The sequence below is a fragment of the Chelmon rostratus genome, chromosome 10 (assembly GCF_017976325.1).
Source record: "Chelmon rostratus isolate fCheRos1 chromosome 10, fCheRos1.pri, whole genome shotgun sequence".
Taxonomy (NCBI): Eukaryota; Metazoa; Chordata; class Actinopteri; order Chaetodontiformes; family Chaetodontidae; genus Chelmon; species Chelmon rostratus.
In genome coordinates, this window is record NC_055667.1 from 12,661,279 (window position 1) to 12,688,135 (window position 26,857).

The following is a 26,857-nucleotide window of genomic DNA, read 5'->3' on the forward strand; positions in this document are numbered from 1 at the left end:
ATGTGAAACCTGATCTTGACGCCCCCCTCTGTCCATGAGACACATCACTAATTCTGTTTTTAGTCAGGAAGGGCAAATAGACTCAGAACTTGGTCCTACTTTAATTTGACCGTGGACTTTAAAGCTATTTTGCAGCATTTCAGCTGGGAAAAAAAGCTTTTAACTCAAACGACATAAAATATGACCTCTCAGCAAATTTGTGGCTGATGCACAATTTTGAGCTAATTTTGATTGATTCGTTTAATGTGTTTGTGTGTGCATGCAACTAACATTTAACATGTAAACCAACAAAACTATTATTTCATAAATCATTTATTATGTAGCTGCAACATTCTGTATATTAATGCATGATTCAACATTAAGAAAATGAAATAATTCAAAATGAATCAAAAATTGATAAATTATAGGAAATTACACATCATACAGTTAAAGTTTTTATGCAGCTTAGCAGTTTTTTCTTTTGCAAGGCAGTAAAATACTTTTTCACACATTTTTTCAGGTCAGCACGATGAGAATTTCACTTTGCATTTTTTAAGTTATTGGAGGAAGTTGTAAATAGGTCATGAAACTGCAATTTTGTCTTTGCAGAACTGAAAAAGAAACTTGTAGTGCAGTTGTGCTAGCTGCACCAGGGCAATGAAAACATCCTGTGGAACTATTGCATCTGTAGATTGAGGAAGTGAAGCATCATCACAGTCTGGTGCCACTTCCTCAGTGTTACTGCAATCTGTCTGCTCTGGTCTGGAACCCTGAGGGTTTGAAGGGAAGAAACTTCACAAGATAAAGCCAAACGTTTCTCCATGAAAAATAAAACAGAAGAAGTAAGAAAGAAACTAAACAATAACGGCACTGACCCCAACAAACAAATTAACAAATTCACAAAAGAAAGGCTTGAAAGAAAGTAAGCAATAAAAAAGTGACAGAAAGCAGAAAGAGCGTTGATCTGCCATAAACAGTCAGTGGCTTTAAAATGAAACAATCAGAGGTCGACATTATGACCTCACTTTTTCAACATCCTGTCAAGATTTGGATACTATATATTTCACGCAGACAATAAAGTCACATAACATACAAAAGAATGAAAAAAACTGAAGAAAGCAAAAAAAAAAAAAAAAAAAAGCTTTAAAAAAAGCATTTAAATAATGTGAAAAATACTTTTCTGTAATGGTCATTTTCATGAGAGTGAAGCTGGAACATGGATCAGTATGGAAACATGAGTGGACCCTAAATAACAGTAAGTGGTTTTTGCCTATAAACTTGTAGTCATATACTGTGTCTGCTAGTGTGGGTGCGATTATATAGCCAATCCAGCCTTTTCAAGATCTTCTTGAATGCACAAGTTACAGAGTTATTCAAATCCTGGAAGTGAAAACACAAAGTGGTCTGTCCCCTCTGATAAATTATTAAATACAGGACAACCAGGCAGGAACAAGAACTAGGCAGATAAAAACAAATGTTTGGACGCAGTAGTATAAAAATGGCTCAAAAGAAATAAATAGGAAACCCTTAAAACGTAGGAGAAAAAGAAATACCATTACATACTAATTACTATATGTTCATCACTACACCATCAAATGAGTTCAATTTTCCATATCTGCACACGTATCCACACGTTTCTCTATTTATGGTCATCAGTTGGGTCTGGGCTCATGGCCAGAGGACAGCTCTGGAGCTCTGAACTGCATCTTGTGCTCTTGTAACCAAAACAATGAAGTCCAGAGCTGTCAAGAGAATAATGATACACAGTTTAAAGCAATGCTTTGTCTGCTCGCACGGGAAAAGGAGCATGAAACACAGAGCTCACTTTGCTCGCATGCACACAAATACAGACGCTGGTCCTACATGTTCGGCCCACACAAGCTGTTTTTTCAGTGACGACAATAAATACGCCCTTTTCCTGTTTGATCCCTGCATATCAATAATTGTACAGACTGTACAGAACAGAAGATCCTACAAAATATATCTAAAACACACATACCATAACACATATCCTTCTGTGTTCTTGCAGATGGCACACATATCTGCTACTTATTACTAAATGTACAAGCAAAGAACATGTTTTACTCCAATTAACAGTACAGTCTGTGGACATGTAACATAAAGGCACAGTTTACTGAGTACAATCACAAAAAACAGGTTCTTTTAAGAGAGGATGCGCTGTTTTCTCATGAATTGTTGGTGATTTTATGTAGCGGTAGGTGCATACCCATTCCCATTTTGAGCTGCTTCATTAAGCTTTTAATATATTGTGGCTGCAGTAGCTGATGCTTTGTGTTATAATAAAATGAAAACATGTTTGAGGATGATGATGAGATTCTGCTGGGGCAAAGGACCAACCCACATATTGAGGACAAAGACACTTATTCTGTGTGTCTGACTAAACTACATCACCCATGCCGCAGTCTCTTCTTCTTTCTCACATGGGTGTTTTCAGTCTATATGTGATATAAGACAGCCACTCAATTTCTTCAATAAATCATTCAAAACAAGATCTTGTGACTTTGTAGCCACACAAAACACCTGTTTGAACTCAATGCCGTCCATCAGCAGTGCGACCAGAAGATCAGCTTCAGTGGATTGATGATCTGCAACAATATCTAAGGCACAAATAAAAGGCGGATTATATATTAACTTGATTATATGAAAATGTATCATTTAAGTGTTACTGTATGTCCTGTTTTACCACCTCAGTTTATCTGTGTGTTAATTCAATGTTCTTACCTTATGCAGGGAATCCAGAGTTAAACTTCTGTTGATTTTCCGATTATAATGTCATCACCCTGCAATACAAGATATCAAATATTATATTATAGGCCAGCTTCAATAAAATGATGAAAAAAAAAATAGTATAAGTTCTTGGTTAATAATACTGATTGTGTTTGAATGAATACTGACAGGATTTAGGCTTCTTTATTGAAACTAACACACATTCAGAACTTTTTCAGACCTTCACAACTGCTCTCATTAAAAAAAACATCATGTGATTGGGACCATTTTGATCTCTCCAGGTCCATAGTATTATGGGACATACCTACTACATGATACATCGTCTCACTTTGAGTCTGGATTCATTGTCTTCACCTCACAGATACAATGAATACATACATTTCACCACAAGGCTACACCTTCACCTGTACCTGAGCATTAGCCAGATGTGGAGGTTTGGGGGCGACACCTGGTTTCTTTCTGGTAACCGCTGGAGGGCTGTTTCTCCTCAGGCTGGGGGTCCGACAAAGTGGTGGGCGGGGCTTTGAACTCTGGGATACAAACGAGGAGGAGTCATCCACCACCTCTCCACCAATGGCAGACAGGCAGCTGCGGTCTGAGCTGCTGAAGAGGTTGATGCACTCTGCAGATGATTCAGTGCTGTCCACTAAGGCAGAGACACAGCACATGCTTTGAGAAACAATGAAAGCTGAGGTTTGCAACACTAGAAGCGCTGAGAAAAGCTCAAATTCCATCATGGCATCTAAAAATTAATAGATCCTTGAGGAAAAAACATTCACATTGTCTGTGGTACATATAAGTTTGTGTGTCACTCTTGATTTGACCACCAGATGGTGCCAAACGAACACATTTATAAATCACAGTGACTTTAAAGTTCCATTCTCTGCTGATACTGCTTTAGGCTGATAATCACATAAATATGCTGATGAGACTTGTTCTGATTTCTCATTTCTAAATCAGATGTTTACTCAGAATCTGAAGTGCTATTGAGGGAAGAAGTCAACAGCACACAGACTCCATGTTCTACCAAAAATATATAAGTGGCCGTGTCCACCAAAGCATTTTTCCCAAAGGCCAACATATGATTTGAATTGTTTGCAATGGTAGCGCTGCATATTTACTGTATGTTATAAATGCCAGCAGCATGATGAGGTGCTGAGCGTCTATTCTGCACTGTGGGTTTGGAGTTGAAAAATGTGGACGCTGCAAAAGGGACAATGGAAACGACACCAAAGTGTCTCAGTTGAAGCGCTCTTAAGCTCCCAGCTGGGCATCTTCAGTTAAGAAAAAAACATTTTGGTGGATACAGCCCCCTAACAAAAACCTAAAAACAAACTCACTCAAAGGATGATGAGTTTTCCACTGTTCACAACGCCGATGAAGATGATGCTGATGAAGATGATGATTGTTGAGTTCGTTTTCAGCGACGGCCTCAGGGGAGGAGCAGATGGCGGGACTGGTCTCAACCCCCTGCGACTGGTTCCCGAGATAACCAGCAGGGGGCAGCGAGCCTCGCCCGGAGGAGGAAGATGATTGGCTGAGGGTGGTGGAGGCGGTGCTGCCAGATCCGATGGAGTGTGGTCGTGGATATTCTAAGCCCCTGTGTGAACAACACGCCACAGGGACTAACGACAGACATAGACAGATGTCATCAATGAGAAAATAATGGGCTCGGTCAGTGAGCAATGAAGGCACAAGCATGACTGTTGCAGTTATTTCAGGAACATGTTTTTAGTTTTGTTACATTTAGTGACTTTGTGATTTTTTTTTCATTAAACGTAACAACAAAAGATGGATGGAAGCAGAGATGGAAACAGGACTAAGACTCTACGCCATGCTTGCCCCTCTGTGAGGCTGCACTTTGGCACAGCAGTGCTTGAAGCTAAATGCTAACATCAGCAAGCTAACATGCTCGCAATGTTAACATGCTGGCATAGAGGAGGTATAATGTTTACCTTGTTCATAATTTTAGTTAAGCATATTAGTATGGTAACATTTGCTGATTAGCACAGCTGAGGCTAATGGGGATTTCATTAGTTTTGCAGAAATTTGGCAACAAAACCATTAAAGGACAAATTAAAATTTGGACCTGATGATGGCGCTGGATGAAAAGTGAGGGCATCAACAAACTTATTACAATTCATCCTGCGGGGCTCATGAATGCCTGTACCAAATTTCATGGCAATAAATCCAATAGTTGACGAGACATTTTTCTCAAAACCACAAATGTGAACCTCGTGGTGGCACTAGAGGGAAAGTCATGAGATCACCAAAGTCAGAAGCATTGATCCCATTAAGTCAGAGAGTGTTTGTGTCAATCCATGCAATAGTTGTTGAAACACTTAAGTCTGGTAAAGTGTGGACCGACACATTCCTAATGCCAATCTCATCATTTACAACAAGTCCACAATTTCAGTACTATCTGAACCACCAATAAGAAAATTAAATATAAGAATATATCAGAAATCTATCAAAATTGTCATTTTTATTGCTAGACAAGACTACACAGCTACGATTAACTTGGTGAATGAAATGCTATCATTACCTACCCAGGATAATAATTTGAGGCCCTGTTGTACCATGTTTTAGAAAATCGTGACACATTACAATTGAATGAAACAGTTCTGAACTTGGTTTAAAGTGTAAAATGTTTTCAGTTGTGTAGCTATTCTGAAGAAAATATGTCAAAGAAAATGTACTGAAGCGCTGTCGTAAAGATAAAGCTCCTTACTTCTCCCAGGCAGGACACAGCTGATGGCGCGGTCACAGATAGCAGCATCACTGGGTTGAATGTCCATGAAAGGTTTGCGGCCCATTCCCATGAACACCCTCTCCTGCATGCGCAGGTCTGGAACATACGGTACATTTGCACGTTTTTTAAACCTGTAAAGCACTTACTGAGTAAGTGCTTTTTACATAAGACATGTGGTTGTCTCGTTGTTACAACCTCTACTGTGAGCGGCCTGATCCCACAGAATCCTCTCCAGGTCGGTGGTCCAGGCTTTCTTCACCTCCATGCTGGAGGCCTTCAGGGTGTAGGTGTCCTCGCTTTTTCTCCTGCGGAACCAGATCTCAAAACACGAACCGCTCACGCTTGAGTTGTGGGTCATCCCGATGTCGCTCGTCTGGGAGAGAAATCACAGAGAGACCAGCAGAAATGCTGACATCAGATATGCCTGTGATATAAGGCTGAGTATCAAAGCTCCATCAGCCTTTTGATAAACGATGATGTGTGCAGACCTTGAATGACTGCTTGTAGACATAAACATCATTGCCAATATCTGTCCTCTTGGTCTTGCTGAAGAGGATGAGGTCTTCAAAGAGAAAGATGCGGCGAACACATTTCTTCTTCCTGAAGAAAACTGTGAACTCATCCTGACGAATCAGCTGGCCCTGCTCTTTTAAATTCACCTGCCAGAGCAGACAACAGCACAGCAGAGCAGCTGTTAACTTCATTTAACTACCGTTTATCAAGTATATCTTATCTATCATTTTAATATCTTACATCACACTCCTGGATGGCATCCATGGTGAGTAAATCGTTGCCGTGGCGCATCTGAAACCGAACCAGGTCTGCAGCAGCTTGGATCTCAGCCCTCTCCCGCTCCCTCTCACTGCTTGTCAGATCGGGCACATACGCACCCGGGCCACACACACTTTGTACGCACACACTAGACGCGAGCAGTGTGTCCTGGACCATGTCTTTTGGCCTGTACGAGCCAGCCAGAGCCAGCATGTCCTGCAGCAGGAGGCTGTACTTGCTGATCCTCTGGATGGGCCTCAGCAGGTAGGATGAAAGGTCCATCATGTCTCCCAGCTCCTGTTGCTTCCTCTGTGAGGGGACACAGGTAAGATGAAAAGGTGAAGCATGGCCCTAACACTCTCAGGGTTAGGAGTGCGATGACTACTGCAGACACCAAAGATTAAAGTACCAACAAAACACGTCCACCAAACAGATTCATTCCAGAGGATTCAAAGGGAAGAGGCAGGGGGCTTCTTGAACCCCAGAGACCCTTTGGTGCAAAGCTTCTATTTAATTTCTAGTTAGGATCAGAAAAGTTTTGAAGGAACCAAATACAGTACGTCAGGCAGAATTAAAGGTCAAAAAATGACACGCAACATGCAACACATCTGAAGTAACTCAGTTTATGAAAAGGTGACGCCTGTGTTCAAAACCTCACTAACCATACAGAGCATAATATTTACCGTCTGGCATTTTATTGGAGTGTCTGAATTCTGAGATTTGTGCACTATATAGTACTCTCAAAAATGACCACAATCATCAAAAAAGTAGTGTCTACATGTCTACCTTCTGCCAGCAATCCCACAATGCAGTGCTTCACATTTTATAGATACAACATTGTGCAACACTGTGAAATTGAGCCACACAAGGCAATATATAATAACATTTTTTACACTCTTTTGTATAAAATTTACATAGCGTCTGTAGCTGATTTTATTTTGTATCTTTTATTGTCTATTTGTTCTATTTTTTCTACCTCTCTTTTTTATTCTTGCTGTTGTAATAAGTAAAGTTCTCCAGCGTGGCATCAATAAGGTCAAAGATTGACTGAGATTTCTGACACAGCCTTCGTTCTGAGTATCTCTCTCAGTACACTCTTCAGTGTCATATACTGTAGCTTCAGTGTAGTTCTGGCACAAGCAGGTAGGAATATAAACTGTACTGTCAAACATGAAAAATGTTTTATATAACTTTGAATCTACCAAATTAAAAACTGAGGAGAAATATTGGGGAACATGAGGATCCAAGTGCCCAGGTTATGAATATATGTGTTTTTCTTCACTTAGCACAAATGAAAAAAACACAAAGGAACATTATCTTGGCAAAACTTTTTTTCTCGCCTGCTCGTAAGTCATAAAGACAGGAGGGCGTCTGTACTACCGCTGAATTCACTTCTATCTTAAAATGACTGTATTTCAGGCTGGTGTACAGATACAGTGTCCTAAAAATGAAAATTCCTTTGGAAGATTGAGCTTTTGTACGGTAACTACTGAATGAAAGACATCTAAAACATTTAAAATGAGAAACTCTCACACTTGTATGTCTCAGTTAAGACACAGAGGGGACACATGGACTGACCTTGAAGAGGTCATGGCGACGGTGTAGTATCAGGGCGTCTGACTGAGGTTTGTTCTTGCTGTACAGAGCGTACAGACCGAAACTGTCACTCTGTGGAAATGAGAAAAAGTTAAAGCCAGCTTTAACTTTAATCCTGTTCCTGTACTCCTCCACTTCTGGCCTCATACCCAGAAATAGGGTGGGACTAGTTAGAGTTCTTCATTTAAATATTTCGACTACACGATGATTATAAAAACAGAAATAAAAAAAAAATCAGATAAGACACTCACATGTCTGAGGAAGCAGCGGGCCACCATGGCCGGCTCCCTCTCGCAGGCCTCCAGCTCTGGCAGGAAGTAGTGGCTGTGGAAGTCGTACAGCTTCTCCAGGTTGCCGAAGATGACACCTCGCTTGCCCCTGAGGTCCTGGGGGATGTCCGCTCTGTCCAGCAGGGGGAGGTAGTGGGTCAGGATGTAGCCCAGTGAGCGGACGTACTCCCTCTCTGTGAACACCAGCTCCTCCAGGACACGCTGCAGCCTCCTGGTGCCACAGACAGAACAAATATCTACTGAGTTTAAACAAAGACTGTTACCTAGTGCACTACAATATATATTTAATGCAGAAAAATTAATAAATTTATTAGCTAGTAGTATTTGCAAATAAGTAATTTCATCTTTTTAATTCATCAATCATCAGTTGTCTTAAGTTACTTAAAATACTTTCCTTTGCTCTTTAGCCATCTGTTACTAACTCAACAATATGAAAACATACACATGGCTAGAAAAACAATTTGATCCTGGTAATATTCACTTACACTTGATATCTTAAGTTATGCGTCATTATCATCAATTTTCTTTTACATTTCAGCAGATGACACAGTGACATGCTGTCATTTGAGTCTCTCTACATGCATGGAAAAGAAACAAGTCAAGCATGGAAGGATTATGAGAACGGGCCTCTGGGCACGGACATGAACAACACCTGCCCCACTCTGCACTGCAGCTCCTCTGCTGTCTGTATTTGAATTGCTTTACTAAGTTGTAGGGTGGGCAGCCGTATCAGAGGTATCAGCAGATTATCATTGTTAAAGGGTAAAGAGGGTCTGTGTGTGCTCCTGTCGGCCTGTTTCAGTAATCCATCCATGTTGACAAGTAGAAGAAGTGAACCGAAGAGAATCAGAAGACACAATACCTGTAGTACTTCACTGCAAGCTTAGAGACAGAAAAGAGTGCATGAAATCTCATTAAGACTCACAAGAGGAGTAAACTCAAAAGCATTTTCATTTCTGTATCAGTAATGGAAGCAAACATCACCCACATTTATTAAACTTACAGGGCATTGCTGGCACTCTCCGGTGGACTTGCCAAACAACGCCCCGCCTCATATCTCCTGCTGGGCAGGCTGGAGTGTTTGCAGCTTAAAGGCCCATTACCCCCTGCAGCCCCCTGCTCGCTCATACAGGAGTCTTCTGAGCAGAAGCTGCCGTGGCGCGATATCTGGAACTTTTGAGCCTCCTGGAGGATCCGACAAGACGGCTGACCGTGGTGAGAGCAGGATGAGGGGGGTCGGACCCGCTGCTCCGGAGGAGTGGACGACCCCGCCGTCGCCGCTCCTGTGGCGCACGAGTCCTGGCTCGCCGACCTCACTCCAAGACCACGTCCCCATGGAAACCATTGGCAGCCGACGGTGTGGGACTGAGACAGAGCAGCAGCATCTCTCTCACTCCTCGCCCTGCATGCCTGCCTCCTCCTCGTCTCCTTTTCTGTTCCCCTCGCTGACCTATTATCAGAGGACACAATAGTCTCACAATGTGTAAACATTATGCATTTAAATGAAGAGCAGGAAAAGTTACAGAAAGAAAACTGAGGGTCTGGAATAAGATGATTTTGTCAACCTCAATAGGAAAAAAAAGGTGGAAACAAAAGAGTTTTACATTTTCCTCTCAGAATTGGTATTTTTATTGGATTTTATGTTGCTGTTTTATATAGTATTATGCTTTTACTGATTTTTGAATCATTTCAACTGTTGCATGTGTTTTTATTTATTGTAAATCCCTTCATAATGTAATACTGAAATGTCAAAAACACTACCAGGATTTCCCTGACTGGGAACAGGACCTCTCTGTCACACTGGGCGTTCCAGCTCATAATAACCAGCAAATATTAATGAATGACAAAGTGGGTTAGAACCAGTAGTAAATCAGTAATTGCAGAAGAGAAAATACTTTCCAACAACAATGTTCTAAGAGTGTTTGGAAATCACAAACCAGCTGCTCCAACAACTAAATCCTAGTCGAGTAAGATGAACGGACCTACAAATTACCTGTGTAAATAAATGACAAGAGGTTGGAAAAAACTGAAGCCTCCCATAGTTAACAAGTGATTGGAAACAGTAGAGGACAGTATGGAAAAAGTCATTAAAAAAATCAATAAGAAGGAGAAAAAAGATGGGCTTTCTTTAAATAAAGGTAATTGATTCAGTATACATTATATGAATATACATAAAATATTAGATGGCTCATGCTTTAAGAACATGATTTAAGTAATACATATGAAACTCTTCTTTTCTGTCTCTTTCTTTTAATCATGTGCATGTTTATACATGTTGGAACATTAATTTATAGATATTCATGTATATGTGAATATGTATAAGCATATACACTGGATTAGTAAAATCTACATTGGTACTTAATGTATTGTTTATGTATGTTCTTTTCAAAAGTAAGAGTCAAATTGTGTTAAGATGATAACAGAAAATGTGATGACAGATTAAATACCTGAGAGGTGACTGTGGAGAGACCTTTGACCCCTGGCTGGTTCCAGCATTGCTGCTATCCTCAGGTCTGACAGTGATGTTAGTGCACCCTGCAGTGGTTGAATTAGCGCTGTTGCTGCCCAGGACCGGCCTTCTCTTCCCCAAATCCACCTCTCCTGACATGATGCCCTCCCACTGTGGGTGCCGAGGTCCTGGTGTTGATTGTACCACCAGACTTTGGCCACCGGGGGACGGTGTCTGAACATTAGTGCTCACCACGTCAACATAATGACGTCCACACCAGCTGCCAGAGTCTGGTTGTTGGTGGAAAACCTCATCCATGTCCTGCATCCTCTCCTGAAGCTGCTGCCTGGCCTCTTGACACCTCAGCCAGGCCATGTTCCAGACCCGCATCCCTCTGGAGCCCCGCAGTGCACTGGCCTGGGCCTTCACCTCCTGAAATCTCTCTGGGCTGAACTGGAGGAATCTGTCTTGGAAAGCCTGGAGGACGGAGCTGTCATTGCCGGACAGCGAAACACTGCTGGTGGTTGGACCTGAGTCATGTGCTGCGCGGGTATCAGACTCTTGGTTTTGGGGTTGCATTGGCTGACTGTTTGTTTGATTGACAGGTGTTGTAGTGTGGTCATGGTCTTGCATTGTGTGGATGCTGGACTGACACTGGTCCAGGTACTCAGTGCATTCGCAGGCCAGAGCTGTAGCCTGTTTGGAGGTTAAAGAGGTTTTCTTTTGTCATACATTGGAACAAAAGTGTATGTTCTTGTTTTCTTTTTTAATATCCTGCTACCTCTGCTCAGTCAGAAGTTGTTATAACAGTAATTACATACCTTTACACTGTAGCATACTACAATTTTGGTTGCATGAAAAAGGGTTTGGGTCCCAAACCGGGCTGAATAAATGTTTCTATATGGCAGGAGCACCAGCTGCATACTGATGATAAATAATTGAATTCTGAATACCAATCTTACACCAACCTGCTCACAAAAATCACACACGTTGACCATGATCTGCAGCTCCCTGCCGCACGCCTCCGCCCTGCACAGAAAGTCCTCCAGGCCTGACTTGAAGGTGCAGACGAGAGTCCCGAACGCCTCCGTCTCTGGGTGGGAAAGCCCACTTTGCTGGAGTCGCTCTGCCTCTGACACTAATGTCATGGCATGGTGCCTTCGGTCCTGGACAGAGGAGAGACAGAGAGAGATTCAGACAGGTGGACAGACAGAGAAACACAGAAGCAGAGACAGAACGACAGCTGCAAGAAAAACGTAGACTCACATTAGCTTCAATAAGGAAACCGGTGAAGCTGTTCAGGATCTGCTCCATTCTGTCTCCAGAGTCCTCGACTGATTCAGCCTCCAGCAGGTGGCGCTCTCCCTCTACATTAAACCACTGTTGCATCTGCAGGGATGAAAGATGCAAAAAATACAGTGTTTGGCTGTATGTAGGTATTCAAGGACATGCCTCAAGTCTATTTAGTGCTTTATATAATGTTACTTATTTTACTTCCTATTCATATACAGCCCACTTTGTATAAATTCACTATGCTTGACATTTTACAAAGGGGTGTACATGCACACAGTGATGTTTGCACTAAGTATGACTGCATGTGTTTGCTCTTTACATTACTGAATTGTATCACTTTGTGTTCCCTCATTTACATCAGAAAGGCAGATTCAACCCTTTTAAATCTAATATTTTGCCTGAAATTCAACGTATGGCATCTGATCTACTCCTCATCATACCCGCAAGGTAACCTTCTATCATAAGATTGCAGGACCTTCATCAGGTGACTGTAACGTCCATCATGGTCCGTTACTGCAATTATATATTTTGAAAGTAGTTGTATTCAGTTGATGGTAGGCTATTACAATGCACCTGCATGAAGTGTCCCTCCATCTCTCTGAGTTGCAGCAGATACTCTAGGTGTTCCAGTGACACGTTGGACCTCTGCACGAGGACGTGAGCCTGCTCCTCCACGTGGTTGTATAGGCTGGTCACCGAGTCCACTGCATCACTGCATGTGGGGAATAAATGGGGAATAAATGAATAAATAACGGTTCAAACGAATAACTGGTGTTCCGGAAGAAGATCTGAATGCAGTATAAGCAGCATAAGCATATGTTAGGCTGACACACTAAGTGGGAAATAACTGTCTCAAGACAAGCTCACTGCACAGAGACATTAAACTCCTTTCACTTTTTATATCTGAAATCACCTGCTATTTCTGCATCAAATACTGAGCCTGAAAGTGAGCTGCAGCAGCACAATTTAACAGCTTTTGTGAGTATTTTTGGTGTGGAGGTTGGCAGGAGCTTGTTTAGTCTGGTGGCTTATTTTCTAGAAGCAAGAGTCTTCAGTCACAGGGTATCAACGACATGCAAACAAGTTTATGTTTAGTATATATAGCAGGTGAGATTCTGTGTTTACCTGAGGTCCTCACAGTGGGGGTATTTGAGGTCACTCTCCTTCCTCAGCCTCGCCAGGATGGCCCCACCCTCCCTCTGCAGGCCGACCAATCGGCTGTCCTCCAGTACATCCCTCATCAGAGTCCTCTGGTCTGTCATGCACTGCTGCACAGTCTGTTAGACAAAAAGACAGTTTAAGATGAGCAAATAATGCGATAACTCCCTCATATTAACAATGTTGTTGATATGACATCTCAAAAGCTTTTCTATTGTTTTTCATGATCTTTTATATATCAACAGAAGCTATTATCCTCATAACGCACACTGCATGTACTGCAGTATCACTGAAGACAGTTGCATAAGTCAGCATAAACCCAGCTTTCAAGCCTAAATGAAGGACAGCATTCATGTACCTGCACGGTGTCGCGCCTCTGGGGCTCCTCTAACTTACTGATGGCCCTCAGAAGGAGGCTGGACGCTTCATGAAGATCGCACACAAACGGGAAGAGTTTCTAGAGAAAGTAAGACGTGGACATGAGTAACTGAGGAGCACTAACAAAAAACAACTAGTGCACGACCTCATTAGAGAGAAGAGAGCGAGACAGGTCATGCAGTGATGTGACAGTCTCACCTGGTGAAGCTCCATCCAGTCACAGTGGCTGTGAGACAGTGTGCCATCCAGACGGGAGCTCAGCTGACTCACCTCCACCAGCTTGACCAAGGCTTTCATTGATGTCACCACTTCAGTCTGCTTTGAGACAACAAGTGTACAGCTATAAAACTTTGTTTATTAACTTTTTGTTTGCGATCTTTTACCGTTGAAACCTCACTTCTCAGTTCATATTCTAGCAACAAGGAGAGAGGGGCCACTAAACCACTGCTGGTATTTGTTTTATGTGACCAGGCCCAATGTGTCTCTGTGAGCCTATTTTGTTTTGCTCATACAGTTTTTCATCTCTTTGTTTCCTCTTAATTAACTTGTGCATTTTTCCATATGCAGTGTGTTCTAATAAAGGCTGTAAATGGCGAAAAAGCTGACCTGGATGCCGGGACACCTCTCTGGCCGAAGGCTGCTCTCCTTGTCCACCAGCAGCACGAAACTGTTTACCGCCTGGGGAATCTGCTCCTGCAACAGTTCGTAAAGGAAAAAACCTTTTTGCCACATTACACATAAGTATTCAATAAACCGGACATCTGGTCTTGCTGTTTGTTCTCATTATTCTGCATTGACATTTCATTCAGAGTTAATCGTCTGTAAACAGCAGCGCTCCAGTCACCTAAACAGAAGTTAACTCTGATCTGCTGCAGTCAGCTGTAATGCTACTTTCTGTGTGCCTTACCTGAAATGCCATCAAGGCCTTATAGAGCTGCGGCTGAGGATTTGTCTTCTTTGCATGAAAAATGAGCATCAGCCCAGCTTCTCTGACTTCTCTCCTAGACACAGAGATAAAAAAAGAAATTAATAAGCTACAGTGACGACAAAGCTGCTGAAACTTCTTCCTAGTATGACTTAAAGTTTGTTGTTTCCAGTTTGTTTGTTCACGTGTGGTTAATTAATGCATTCTCTGATTCATTCATGATTTACTGGCATATGGAAGGTACCTGGTGATGGAGTGGAAGTAGAGCAGCATCCTGAAGAGCTCCTGGCTTGTTACAGTTGAAGTCCATCCCTGGTGGTCTCCATAGAGCTCAATTATTGCCCTGCCTGTCCTGTCTCTGCCACCTGAGGCAAACATCAATCAACCTATTGAGTGTAATTTTCATCCAAATAGCTATATAAAAATATTAATCATACAGAGCAAAAAGCTAAAGGCACAGAGAGACAGAGGGGATGAGAGGAAATGTTCAAGATATGAGAACAGACAATTAAATAGCCACAATCAGCCTTTCTGAATTAAAAATTCTATCAAAATTAAAACTGGTATACTCTAACTACTACTACTATTGGCAATACTTCTATGTGTAAATATCAGTTAAATTATAATAAACTTTCTTCTGACATTTTTTGTAAGGTCTTTCTGCTTTAAGGGAAGCTATCAATTACTTATTTAATACAGACTTATTAATTTAAATATGTTGCTATATATGATTATCGTGATGTTATTTACTGTGTCTCAACTAACTTACCTGTGAGAGATGCTACTCCTAAATAGAGGGGGTGGGCTCTGGGGTCTGGGGATCCCAGGGGAAGGTGGTCAGGCCTGGGACGAGCAGTGGCAGGCTGGGAGCTCCTCTGTGGCTCTGCTGCCGGAGGTGCATTTGTGAGGTGAGACGGGTTCTCTATCTGAAGGCCATTTCTACTGGTTATAGATGTACTGCCAGGCTGAGCTCCATCTGTAGAAAGTGGACAAATTTTGTTTTAAGGAAGCTGCTGAAGACTGATTTTCATCTGGCACTAAAGATTAAAATAGAGTCGAACATGTAGCAACATCACTCTGTACCTGGAATGACCATCTTCCTCCTGTTGATCTTGGGTGAAACCAGACGAAAGGCCGTGCTGTTTTTACATTTGACCACATGCAGCTGAGGAATCTCTGCACAGGAGACCGTATTTTCTCTTCTTCTAACATTCTGACCTTCAACAATGACCAGCTCACACTTCTCAGAGGTGTCCACCACAGCTGTGGAGAGAGATGAGCATCTTCCATCTGACATTGATTCCTGTCTGCTCTGTGGCACTGAAACAGACTTAGCAGAGTGTGGACTCACTCCTGTGGAAATGGTTCTGCTTTGTAGCCTTTCATGAGGCTTGAGGGCCACGTTCATCGCTGAAATTTCACCTGAAGCAAACGGTAATCCGTGGTGTTTGGCAGAGATCACATTTGACTGTTTAGGGTCATTTAGGCTTGACAAAGCTCTATTAGCATTTACACTGGAAGTTGTCCCGTTGTGTAAACTGCCACAAGTTTTGACAGAGTGTGCATCCCTTGGTTCCCTAAATGGCAGAGTGGTCTTTTCGGTTGTCTGATCTGGTAGCCCACCACTTTGTAAAGCACTGGCTCCCCGGTAATCCATACACGGGGCAGTGTTTGTATCACCTAGTTTCCAATATGGAACCGTGTTCTTTTCTCCTGACTCCTTACAGATGGCTCCACTGACAGAGGAAGGACGACCAGGATCAAACCACACTTCTTGGGCATGACACCATGGATCCCCTGTTTCAGTCTCTGGTAGTCTGTCATCACACTGTGGGAAATCACCATCCTCCTCCACCACAGCTAGCATGTTCCCCCTCTCTTTCTCCTGTCCAAAGGTGACAGGGTTTTGTATAGCAGCCTGATAGGAGTCCCTGTATCGACACCTCAGCTCCTGAGCTCTGGAGACCTTCCCGCCTTGTCTTCTCTTCATGCACGGGGTACAGGGTTTCTCTGAGAACCGGACAGTGCGGATGCACTGGGAAGGTTCGAGCGAGTCCGGGTGAGGGTGATGGGACTGGGAATGGTGGATGGTGGACGGAGGTCCCATTTCTGCAGACATGTTGGGCCTTAATGATACAGCAGCCTCTGATCTAGAATGACTTTGCATTTGTGGTTGTGCAGGTAACTGCACATGTGCTTGTGACTGTGCTTGAGGTGGTATCTGTGTGTTTGCCTGTCTTTGAGTTTGCCTGTACGACTCCAGCTGTACATGTGGTTGCATTTGTGCTGGTCTGTGTGGATATCTTTGCATATGTGGTTCGATTTGTGTGTGTGGTTGCATTTGCACTTCTAATTTGTGTTCTTTTTCAGTTACTGACTGAGGTCTACCAAAAAGCATGGTTGCCTGCAGAATATCAATATATTCCCCTTCTGCAACAGCGTGGTCTGCTGGCCCAACCCTGCTTATCTCTTTAAGGTTTGTATCTTTATCTTGCCCTATATTTTCAGAAACAGCAACACTCTTGTCTTCCCCTTTGCATGCATATGTATCTACACTTGTACCTGAAACAGTGCTTGTTTTTGTAGCTGTATCTGCCCCAGGAAAGCAGCTGTCCCACATATTAGGGGACACCCAGCCAATAGGCTTAGGCTCTGCGTCAGTCTCTTTCACTTTGACCAGCCTAGATGAAGAAGCAGCCCTAGTATCCACCAGGCAGAGTGATACAGCGATGCCGTGCTTTGCTGGACATATTCTGGTCTCCACAGAGAAGGCAGGGTGGGCAGACGATGCTACAATTGAATTTTTAATGGTCACAGGATACTGTTTTGGTGCAGATTCCTTAGAAGGAGAAAGAGGAAATGAACAATTTGATGAGGAGTTTTCAGGAAAATGAGGAGGAGGTGGAGGATGAGGAAGTGGAGGTCGTAAAGGAGGATATGAAGGTGGAGCAGAGGCCATGCTACTCCTAGCACACGCTGGCACATCCACAAAATCAGGCACGGCAACCCGTTCCCATGGCAGCCTCACCACGCCCTGTTCGGTGGCGAGCAGGCATTGGGTGAGAGGCGTTCCATGGCGACCCTGGTTGATCTCCTCTAACCAGTCAAAGCTGAATATACAAGGATAGGAAGTCTCAGGGATTGGGGTCTCCTCGACTACCTCAACTCGAAGCCCCTCCTCTTCCAGGAGGCTGCAGACCACAATGCGAGCTGATTGGTCACAGAACGGTGCCACCTGGAGGTAAAAGTCACCCGGCTGAAGCAGCAGGGGGCTAATGGGAGCGAGGTGTACGACAACTTGGTCATGCAAACAGAGAGGCCAGCCCTCACACAGGAAAAGTACATCGGAGTACTGAGCCTAAAAGGGGACAAGGACAATGACAGTGCAGGGTTTCAGATATTAGCAGAATATTAGTGTTTTTATTATGATATTAATTCTAGCAAAAAGGTCTTTGGGCAGCTTTATTTCGTTCAATAACAATAAATGGAATTAATGTACGTCTTTCAGATTTTACAACAGTGACTTACACATGCAGCCTGCTGCACGGTGTCTAAAATGTGCTTGGCTGGGACCAGAAAGTCCAGCAGGCAGCGCAGGGCATCTCCCCGATAACGGCTATCAATGATTCGGAAGAGCTGGCTGAGAAGAGTCGGGGCGGTGGCCTCGAAGGGCGGGTACAGCACCGACAGCAGGTTCTGGATCGAGTCCTCCAGGGAAGCAAGGTTCTGAAAACGCAAAATAGAGGAAGGAGAGGCTTTAAAGAAGGTTAGCTTGAGGTCCCACTGGTTCATTACTGGTTCCCACTACATCAGTTACAAGATAGGCAGGCCGCAGTCAATTCAAAACGCAAATGATGAAGCAGGAGCACATCGATAGGAAGTCGTCTGCTCTTAGAGTGAAATGTTTATGCCTTTGAATGAAATATCTATGCTGCATCATAGCTAGGACCGCAACTGAAACTGCAGATTATTTTAGTTAATTTATTATGTTAAGTTGTTTTTGTTAATTTATTGATGAGTCTACTATTAATTACTATAAAGAAAATAGTGTGAATTGTCTTTACAATTTCAAGCAGCCCAAGGAGAAGTAAGTCTACAAATTGATTATTCTTGTCTGACCAACACTGCAAAATCTCGAGATATTTATTTCACAATAATATGACAGAGAAAAGCAGACAATTCTCACATAAGAAGGCACCTTTCCTCAATAAATGACAAGTAATTGATTTTTTAAATTGCTGATTAATTTTCTTCAATTTATCGTGTCCCCTCTACTGAAATTGTGACTTTAACCTTTAACGGAGCTCTGAATGTCAACAAAAACCATTTACTCAAATCCACTTTAATATACAGTAACGCCATTCAACAGGAAACCTGGAGTCAGTCATTTTCAACTCACTGGCGTCTCACAGTAAATTACACAGGCCTCGTCCTCAACCTCATGACCTGCTGAGGAGAATAACTACACAAACACAAACACTCTGTGCTCATCATTAAACATATAGTCAGCCCGCATGACAGCAAACATCCAAGTAAACACAGCGTGTGATGGCTGGTCTCAAGGCTAGCTAGCCTCCTGGTTTATGGTTTCACATTCCCTTTGACCTGAACTAACGGCCTGCTACCCACTTTTAGGCCCTGCTTTATTTAGCCCAGCAAAGGCCACGGCAGCAGACCTCCGGGTTATTGTATATACATGCATGGCTGAGGCTCTGTAGGGAGATATATGGCATCAGGAAGGCTGATGTGTGAATGTTGCTGCCCTTTTTCTCCCTCTCAGGCAAGTGTTCAGTGTTGGCATGAGATTACATTGTCCCTGTGGGAGCGCGAAACAGAGAAGGCACGTGGAAATGCTTCTCAGTTTAAAAATGTTCCTGTCTTAAGAAAAATGAAACATTTAGGTTTGAACAGATTGACATTTTGGGAACTACATTTATTTGCTGAGGCCATCGCTATCAGTCTCATATCTATTCGTTCCCAGCTGTGGTGAAGAAGAAGGACACACATGGATGTCGGGAGATGCAAACAGAGAGGGGTGTGTAAGGGCGTGAGGAATTATGTCCCCTCAGACTGACACTCTCCAGCTCTGCTATCTGTTGTGCGTCTCATTCTCTGCACATTTGACAGGGGAAAATGTTCCTGCCTCAAGACCGGCAAGATCTGCACTGTAACAAGTGCTGACCACTGACTCATCTGTCATATTTTGTTGTAGTATGTGTTTGGTGTTTCTTATGTATCTGCTTCTGCCTGTTGTCGTGGTTTTGTCTCAAGCAACAATGGTCATGCACCCTCTCTCGCCTATCCCCTGACATTACGATCTAAAACGCTCAGCCCCCACAGCTCCAGAAACAGCACTGTGACTCAGAGCTTTCTGGTCAGTCCTACCACACCCTGCTGGGACAGAACCCAGTGATGGTCATCATGATAACATGAAGGAGGAGGAGGAGGAGGAGGAGAAGGAGGGGGAGGAGGATAGTCACTGAACAGAGGGGGTGGTCGTCAAATCAGAGGAGGATGAGGATGGTGGCGGGCTCAGAAGCATAACACGTACTGTAAGCCAATTCAGTTCACAGCTCATAAAACTTTAATGCGATTCTTTCCCATCCTGGAGACAATGAGCACCTGCTTCATCAACTCTTAAACGAAGCCAGTGAGTTTGCTTCCTCAGCTGTCGGTGAGGGAGGTCTGAGAGTCCTGACAGTTTGAAAATTACAGAAATTGAAATGAATGTGACCTTAAGAGGAAAAATAAATAGTGATGTTGGGTTGGGTCCCCCTGGCAACAGTGCTAAGTGAATAAACATGCAAAAGACAGAAAGCCTTTGGAATGCTTACAAAATGAGCGTGACACTTTACTTGGAGCGTATTGGAGTGTGTAACACCGCCGGTAATATGAGTCAAGGCACAACACCAGCTACTGTACGTCTGCTTACCAGAACACATGCGAAGGCTGCGGCTGTTTCCAGCACAAATGCTTTGTTGCGTGTGTCTTTTTTTTATGTGTGTGCTCCTTTGTGTGTCCGTCTCCAGTGTGTGGTGTGTGAGTGGGCTGCATGGAGCTGTCCATGTCCAGCATACTGTTGCTGCAGATTCACACAGCTCTATAAAAACACCCTCTCGGCCACTGAAAGAAATGGCGACACTCACATTACTGTGGATAAGATGTCCCAGCACGGGAGCAGTTTGAGTATCTCTGTCCAGGATCATTATGAAACAGAAATAGTCTTTGCACATTCCTGATGTCAAGCAGGTTCCTGCCTGGACAAGAACAAGATATTTAACGATGAAAAAAGGAAAGCTGTGGGACATTTTTCTCCTCATACAGAATGTCTTGAACTGTGACTGTACCTTTTTTAGTCTGTTTTTGGGGTAATTTGCCTTTTTCGTTTGGTAGTGTCAGGTAGCGAGTGGCAGGAAATTTGGGGGGGGTGGAACTGAGGATGTTGCGATTACATGGTACACATCTTAGACCGCTAAACTAGGCCACCGGGATGACCCCAACTGTGCCATCAGATGGCAGCCACATTTTCAATTCTCAAAATCATCCATTCATTTCAATCCTGGAGGCAGAGGTGGACAAACCACATTCTGGAAAGAGTTATTTGGTTCCAACTAAGGCAGTTTTCATGAGTGCTCCTGTACGCTCACTTCAACTTTACTTCTTATTTATGTAACTACTGTACCTCCAGTTTATGGATCCAGGGAAGTATCCTCACAAATATTCGTTTGTGTAATACTGTGTAAGCAAAATGCCTGAGAAATATGTGAATAAGCACAACTGATGTGATTTGGCCAAACTTCAAAGCCTCTACAGACACCGATACTGCCTCTAAATAAGCACGAAAAGAATCCATTTCCTGTGTTTACGTCTGCGGTTTTTCATCTTTCAAAAAGCAAAACAAAACAGAATCCCCACTGGATCACACAAACTAAAATGGTTAAAATGGTTTTCCTGCTGCCCACACAAAGACGAGCTGAGGGACGGACGTGGATTTATGTACAGGAATTAATTCTTTCATCGTGTTTCATTATTACAACTTCTGCGAGCATCACGGAATTACGTTTTTCCAAACAATCTTGACTTTTTAGGAACTTGTGTTGAGGCTGAAACAACAACATCTTGTATTCAAATAGGCTGGACGGACGACTGTGTGCATGTAATCCTCCAGCTGGATGCAGAAGTGACCTACAGAAACGCTATGAGCCTGATGACGCGATGTCACTTCAGATGGATGTATATTCATGTAAGATATCTGATATCACAAAGCACTTTTGGCAGCGTTTCTTTCACAACCAAAGTGCTGTTTCATTTGAATGTGAGGGTTAATTAATTAAATTAATCAGTGGACAGGTACCATTTTAATCACATTCAGGAGCCTTAAGCCTCACAGCTCAGCGACAGGGTTAATCACAACTCAGAGTCACTGACGCTGGAACATTCTGGAGCACTTAACACATGCTTTAAGCCCTGTGAGGCCGACTCTATGAAGAGGACATTTGGACTTCTTACAACCTTGAACTTTTTGATGAATTTCTGAGTGTAGAGAGGCGTATTTATAAAGCCATGTCTGTGATCCTCACATTGATGTTTTACCTGTGTATTCTCCGCATTAGAAGACAAATCAGAGGAAGTGCAGCACAGAAACTCCCTAATGTGACTTTTAACCACCTGGAACATTCGTAAATACTGGTGGATAGTTTTTAGATGCCTAGTCAGAGAGGAATCAGAGTTAGGAGGATGAAGGATGCCTGACTGCAGGGGCTCCGCTCTTCATCTGACCTTCCTGTGGGAGGAGGGAACACAAAAACAAAGAACAACTTCTTTTTCAGAACTATTATAATTCAGGTCAGTTTACTATAAACTATTTCTCACCTCACCAGACCTCAGTCTTAATTCATAAAGGTTAATTTTTTGTGAACATAAAAGAAAATCGGCAGGACATAAGAAGTGCTCTGAAATAAATGGGATTGCCATTGTGTTACAAAACAGTGACAAAGCCCTGCTACACTGCTGCTGGTCTGTATTTCCCACTCAATGAATACTTCATACCTAAAAAGCCATTGAACGCCATCTGCTATGGTACGTGGCCATCCAAGACAAACAGCTTTTGATTGATGATGTAATGTGAGTGCAGATTACTTTGTCTTTTATAAAGCATTTTAAACAGAAGGTGCAAAAGTATTTCATACTTAACTGAAATGCACAACTTAACTATATGAAAACTAAAAACGTGCACTGTGCTGTCAACTACAAGTGTTTCCTGGTGAAATTTTCCAAATCCTTCTTGTTCTGTATCATAACAGTCCATGTGAAACTTATACAACAACAACCTACAAAGTCATCAAAGAGCGACTTTTTGCATCTGCGTCATCTTTTTTTCAGCAGGAAGGACTCCCGCACTGCCATCTGCGTCACAGCACTGATGAGCTGCGGGCCATTCACTGCATATGACAACTTTCTGAACGACCAGGAAACACCGATAGTGACGGACGGCCTTAACTATTTTGTAATGAGGGAGGAAAATTCAATTGTGCCGTAAACAGATTAGCTCCGGAGGAGTTGTGCAGTGACAGAGCACAGGAGTGCCTCACACCAGACGTGATACAAAACATGCTGCGATGAAGGGGCTCCTTGTTTAAACAGATAGATGAGATTCTTTAATGGCGAAGCAGCAACATGTCATCACATTTTCTGAAGTTTTCCCTTCAGTTGTGAATTATATCTACAAATCTGGAAGTCAAACTTCAAGCATGATTTTAAGGAACTACAAACAAAAACTTAAATAACTATAATAACATCACAAAGGCACTATCTTCACTGTCCTTGTTATTGTTTATGATTGTGTCATTTGAAAAGGAGGTGGTTTCTCCTCAAATTACCTTTATCTTTTTCTTCGCTGTCATTGTAGCTAATATTATAATTTAACATTACATTATTATCTTTGCTTGACCAATTCTATTTTGAATTTTCGTGTATTAGAAGTCTTTGGATGTTTAGTGCTAATTTACTGGCTACCTTGATTGTTGCTGTCTTACACAGCAACCCAAACAGAGATTTGAAATGAAAATACACATTTCAGATCTTTTCAGGTTGCCCAAAAACAAGTGTTATCTCTTTGGAGCATTTTTGTGTGTAAATAATTTACTACTCCATTCTATTTACAGCTCGGAAAAGAGAGAGAAAAGGTACCAAACTGCATCTTTTGTTGACGGGGGCTTTACTTTTTTGGAGTAAATGGATGCACCTAACAGATGCACTGGTGTACCTTTTAGCCTAAGAGCTGCACCTTTGCACTTAAAGGTACAAAGAGAGTTGAGAGAGAGAGACTTTATCGGAGTGCAAGTGGATCTTTACCTCAGCGCACACGGTGACAACCGAGCACAAGCACATGAGTGTGTGTTGACACTGAGGTCGGACATAAAAACAGGCTGAGCAGAGCTATCGTACATGACCGGCGAGGCACCGAGATGGCCAGACGGTATATTTAGTAGCTTCACGGGGATCAGCAAATCGGAAGGCAAACACTAATCATGACGGCCTTGATCAGCAGGACGGTTTGAAGGTGGCTGTAAAGTAGCAGTCAGGAGGCAGCGAGGCCTGTGTTTAAGTCGTTAAAAACACGTCAGGGAATTATGAATGAGCCCAGACTTAAAGCTCGTCTTTAAAGTCATCATGGGCCAGTTGACGTGTCTGCGCGGTGTGTGTGTGTGCGAGGCTTGTTATTATATCAAAGTGTGGCTTAGCTTTCACTGACACACTCATCTCATCTGTAATTAGCCCACAGCTGTGCTTAATGTAACACACACGGGCAGATTTCATAACAAACAACCAGAAACGATCACTTAGATACAGGAAAAACAGGTGAAAACACAGATGAACTACGCTCGGCCATGCTAACCAGCCCCAGCATCAGACTATATGACATTATATACTTTAAGTGTACAAAAGACACAGATGTTCAGATTTAATTATGATCACACTGACTGGGACTTCATGTATCAATTAAATCTTTATCTGACATTTGAGCATATTTATATGACGTGCAGCTCTGTAAAAGCCTGGGCTGAACTACTAGAAAGACACTGAGGCCCTGAATCCCAAAACAAGGCAGGGAAACGATCAGAGAGTAAAAATGAACACTTTGCAGTTGTCCACACCCATCAGAGTTCACTGCTTTGAGCAGCTGCTTCAGACCCACATCAGCTCCGTCAACGTGTCACCAAAATTCTTCGTATCATGAGACATGTTGCTGTGAACTTGGACAGCAGATGCCGCCTAATTCCTAGCCAAAGCAGCGCAAAGGAGTGACCTCCAGGTAAAGGCGAGATGATGATTTGTAGTTTTGCAAACAGAGCTGTTGAGCTGACTGTTGTGTATTTCCATTGAATCACCAGGACGGCACAAGACGTCTTTCTGCTGAGAGAAAAAAGGATGCTCTGTGTAACCTGGTCAACACAGGAACAAATACCCAAACATTGAGGTCACTCCTAAAACAGGAATAGTCGGGTTAATGGACTCTGGCTTCAACAACATGGCAAATATGCGGGAAACAGGGCGGGAAAATCGCAACACACACACAAACGCACGCACGCACGCACGCACGCACACACACACACACACACACACACACACACACACACACACACACACACACACACAGTCCTGCCAAATCAAACCTACAGGACAGCCGGGCGGGCATTTTAAAATTCAGCTCCCTACACAACATCCTCCCAGTCAGTGAGTGCCAAACAAAATCTACTTTATGCACAGCTGGGCACACCCTCTCTGCAGCTGAGGTAGGTGCAACATGAAATGTCCTCATCAGGATATGCAGGCTGTGATTCTCAACAGGCCAAAATAATAAAGACAGTGTTGAACTTTCCAAACTGAAATCCATACATCAGACAGCACTGCTCTCCAACATCATCTCCCCGATGCTGCTGTCAGACGGTTTCTTCACACCAGATCGGTTCTAGCTCCTGCGTGGCTCACATGCCAGTAAATGGGGATCCAGGAAGGAGGCAGATACACTGGCTGGTTTGTGAAATCTGCCTTAATGCTCTGTAACCTGAGACCTTCACCTTGAGTCCAAACACTCCAGCGGAGAGCAGCAGCCAGTGTGAGCTATGGGAGCTATGCTGTACGTTGTGCACAGTCAGAGTGCATGCATGTTTTTACATAAAAGGCTACTTGTCGGGACATAATAAATAAATGACTGTAGAACTATTTTGAAAGCAGACAGTGCTGTAACTGTCATGTCTTACATACTACAAGGACATTTCAGAGGAATTAATCATTTAAGATGTGTTAAAAGAGGCAAGGTGAGAATCATAAAATGCTTCAGGCTGCCAGCAATGATTTTCAATTAACTGATTCACCATTTATTCTACAAAATATCAGAAAATAGTGGAACATTACATTTACATTACATAAATTTTCTCAGAGGGCGAGACGACATCTTCAGCAGTTCAAAACCCAAAAGATATTCAATGTGCAAAAGATATAAAAGCAGCAAACTGAGAAACAATTCATGTTGTCAGTTAATTTTCTGCTGATAGACTGATCCATTAACTGACTTGTTGCTTCAGCACTTAAGATGTTAATCAACACTTTCACGTCATTCTCTAAAGCAGGAGTAACATAAAGCACCTCGCCCTCCGCTGTCGTCTCACTGGGAGGCGTATGACAAGGAGATGATGGATTACGAGCTCAACGCCATGAAGCTCAACACCTTGAGACAGGCTGGTATTATACTGTCGTATAAATACAAGCTCTGTCAAAACTTGATATTAGCTAAATAAATCAATGCCAAGCGTCTAACAGCTCCGACCCTGTAGATGACAGCTACTGTATAACAAGAGCCAGAGTGGAGAAAACATGTCAATTCTGCAATATTACTTAATAACTACACATTTTCAGTGTGTAAATGTTAAACTTTCAGGTCAGATTAAAGTTAAAATATGATTCAAAGGTGACAGTTATAACATATATCCCAAAGAAAAAACAGCTGTTCAAAGACAGAACAGGATGGATTGTCATATTACCATCTTCCTTTCTGCAAGCTGTCATTCCCATACGTCACAACAGCAGCGCTTTCTGAAATAATCCAAATGGAGTGATCTACAGAGCTGCCGCTGCCCCTGCTCGGTGGCCGCTGGACCAAAACGAAATCCATTTTGCCCAGACGCTCGTTCACAGCCGAGTGAGTGAGGACAACCTTAAGCCAGCTGGATGAGCATTCGTGGAGTCCTTAGCTGAGCCGCACTTACTCTCTGATTTGTCTGTTTCCTCTCTCTCTCTCTCTCTGCCTGTCTCTGAGTTACTGTGCCCTCTCTGCACTCTGTGCCTGCCTCTCTCTCTGTTTGCTCTCTCCCAGCACCTCGAGTGCCGGGTGCTATGTTTGTCTGAGAGGGGCTGCGTGACCAAACCAGAAGAGAGGTGAGACAGAGGAGGGGGGAGAGAGAGAGAGAGAGAGAGAGAGAGTGAGAGAGAGAGAGAGAGAGAGAGACAGACAAAGA

The 26,857-nt window shown here is 43.0% G+C and overlaps 1 protein-coding gene across 2 annotated transcripts; it reads right to left on the bottom strand.

Moving 5' to 3' along the window:
* Positions 1 to 325: 325 nt before the first annotated feature.
* Positions 326 to 26,626, bottom strand: LOC121613095. Of its 2 annotated transcripts, XM_041946371.1 has the most exons (25): positions 26,384 to 26,626; positions 17,868 to 18,065; positions 15,423 to 17,697; positions 15,109 to 15,315; positions 14,584 to 14,704; positions 14,322 to 14,415; positions 14,021 to 14,107; positions 13,613 to 13,729; positions 13,395 to 13,493; positions 13,004 to 13,155; positions 12,452 to 12,590; positions 11,852 to 11,974; positions 11,554 to 11,751; positions 10,584 to 11,281; positions 9,140 to 9,586; positions 8,098 to 8,347; positions 7,829 to 7,918; positions 6,233 to 6,559; positions 5,968 to 6,138; positions 5,675 to 5,852; positions 5,459 to 5,575; positions 4,068 to 4,352; positions 3,138 to 3,373; positions 2,722 to 2,780; positions 326 to 2,597 (listed from the first exon to the last, which is right to left on the bottom strand). In XM_041946371.1, exons 1-24 carry the CDS (start codon positions 26,384 to 26,386, stop codon positions 2,742 to 2,744), a joined length of 6,651 nt encoding a protein of 2,216 aa, XP_041802305.1. In that variant the 5' UTR covers positions 26,387 to 26,626; the 3' UTR covers positions 326 to 2,597; positions 2,722 to 2,741. The 2 variants fall into 2 exon arrangements, with proteins under 2 accessions (XP_041802305.1, XP_041802307.1); XM_041946373.1 differs by lacking the exons at positions 326 to 2,597; positions 2,722 to 2,780; positions 3,138 to 3,373 and having other exon boundaries at positions 4,209 to 4,327.
* Positions 26,627 to 26,857: the final 231 nt, after the last annotated feature.

Excerpts from the sequence above, each read along its gene's own strand:
- LOC121613095 (XM_041946371.1), bottom strand. Across the intron at positions 13,730-14,020 it reads AGAGGTGTCCCGGCATCCAG|ACTGAAGTGGTGACATCAAT; the intron begins GTCAGCTTTTTC and ends GTCTCAAAGCAG. Across the intron at positions 6,560-7,828 it reads GTCGCCATGACCTCTTCAAG|AGGAAGCAACAGGAGCTGGG; the intron begins GTCAGTCCATGT and ends GTCCCCTCACAG.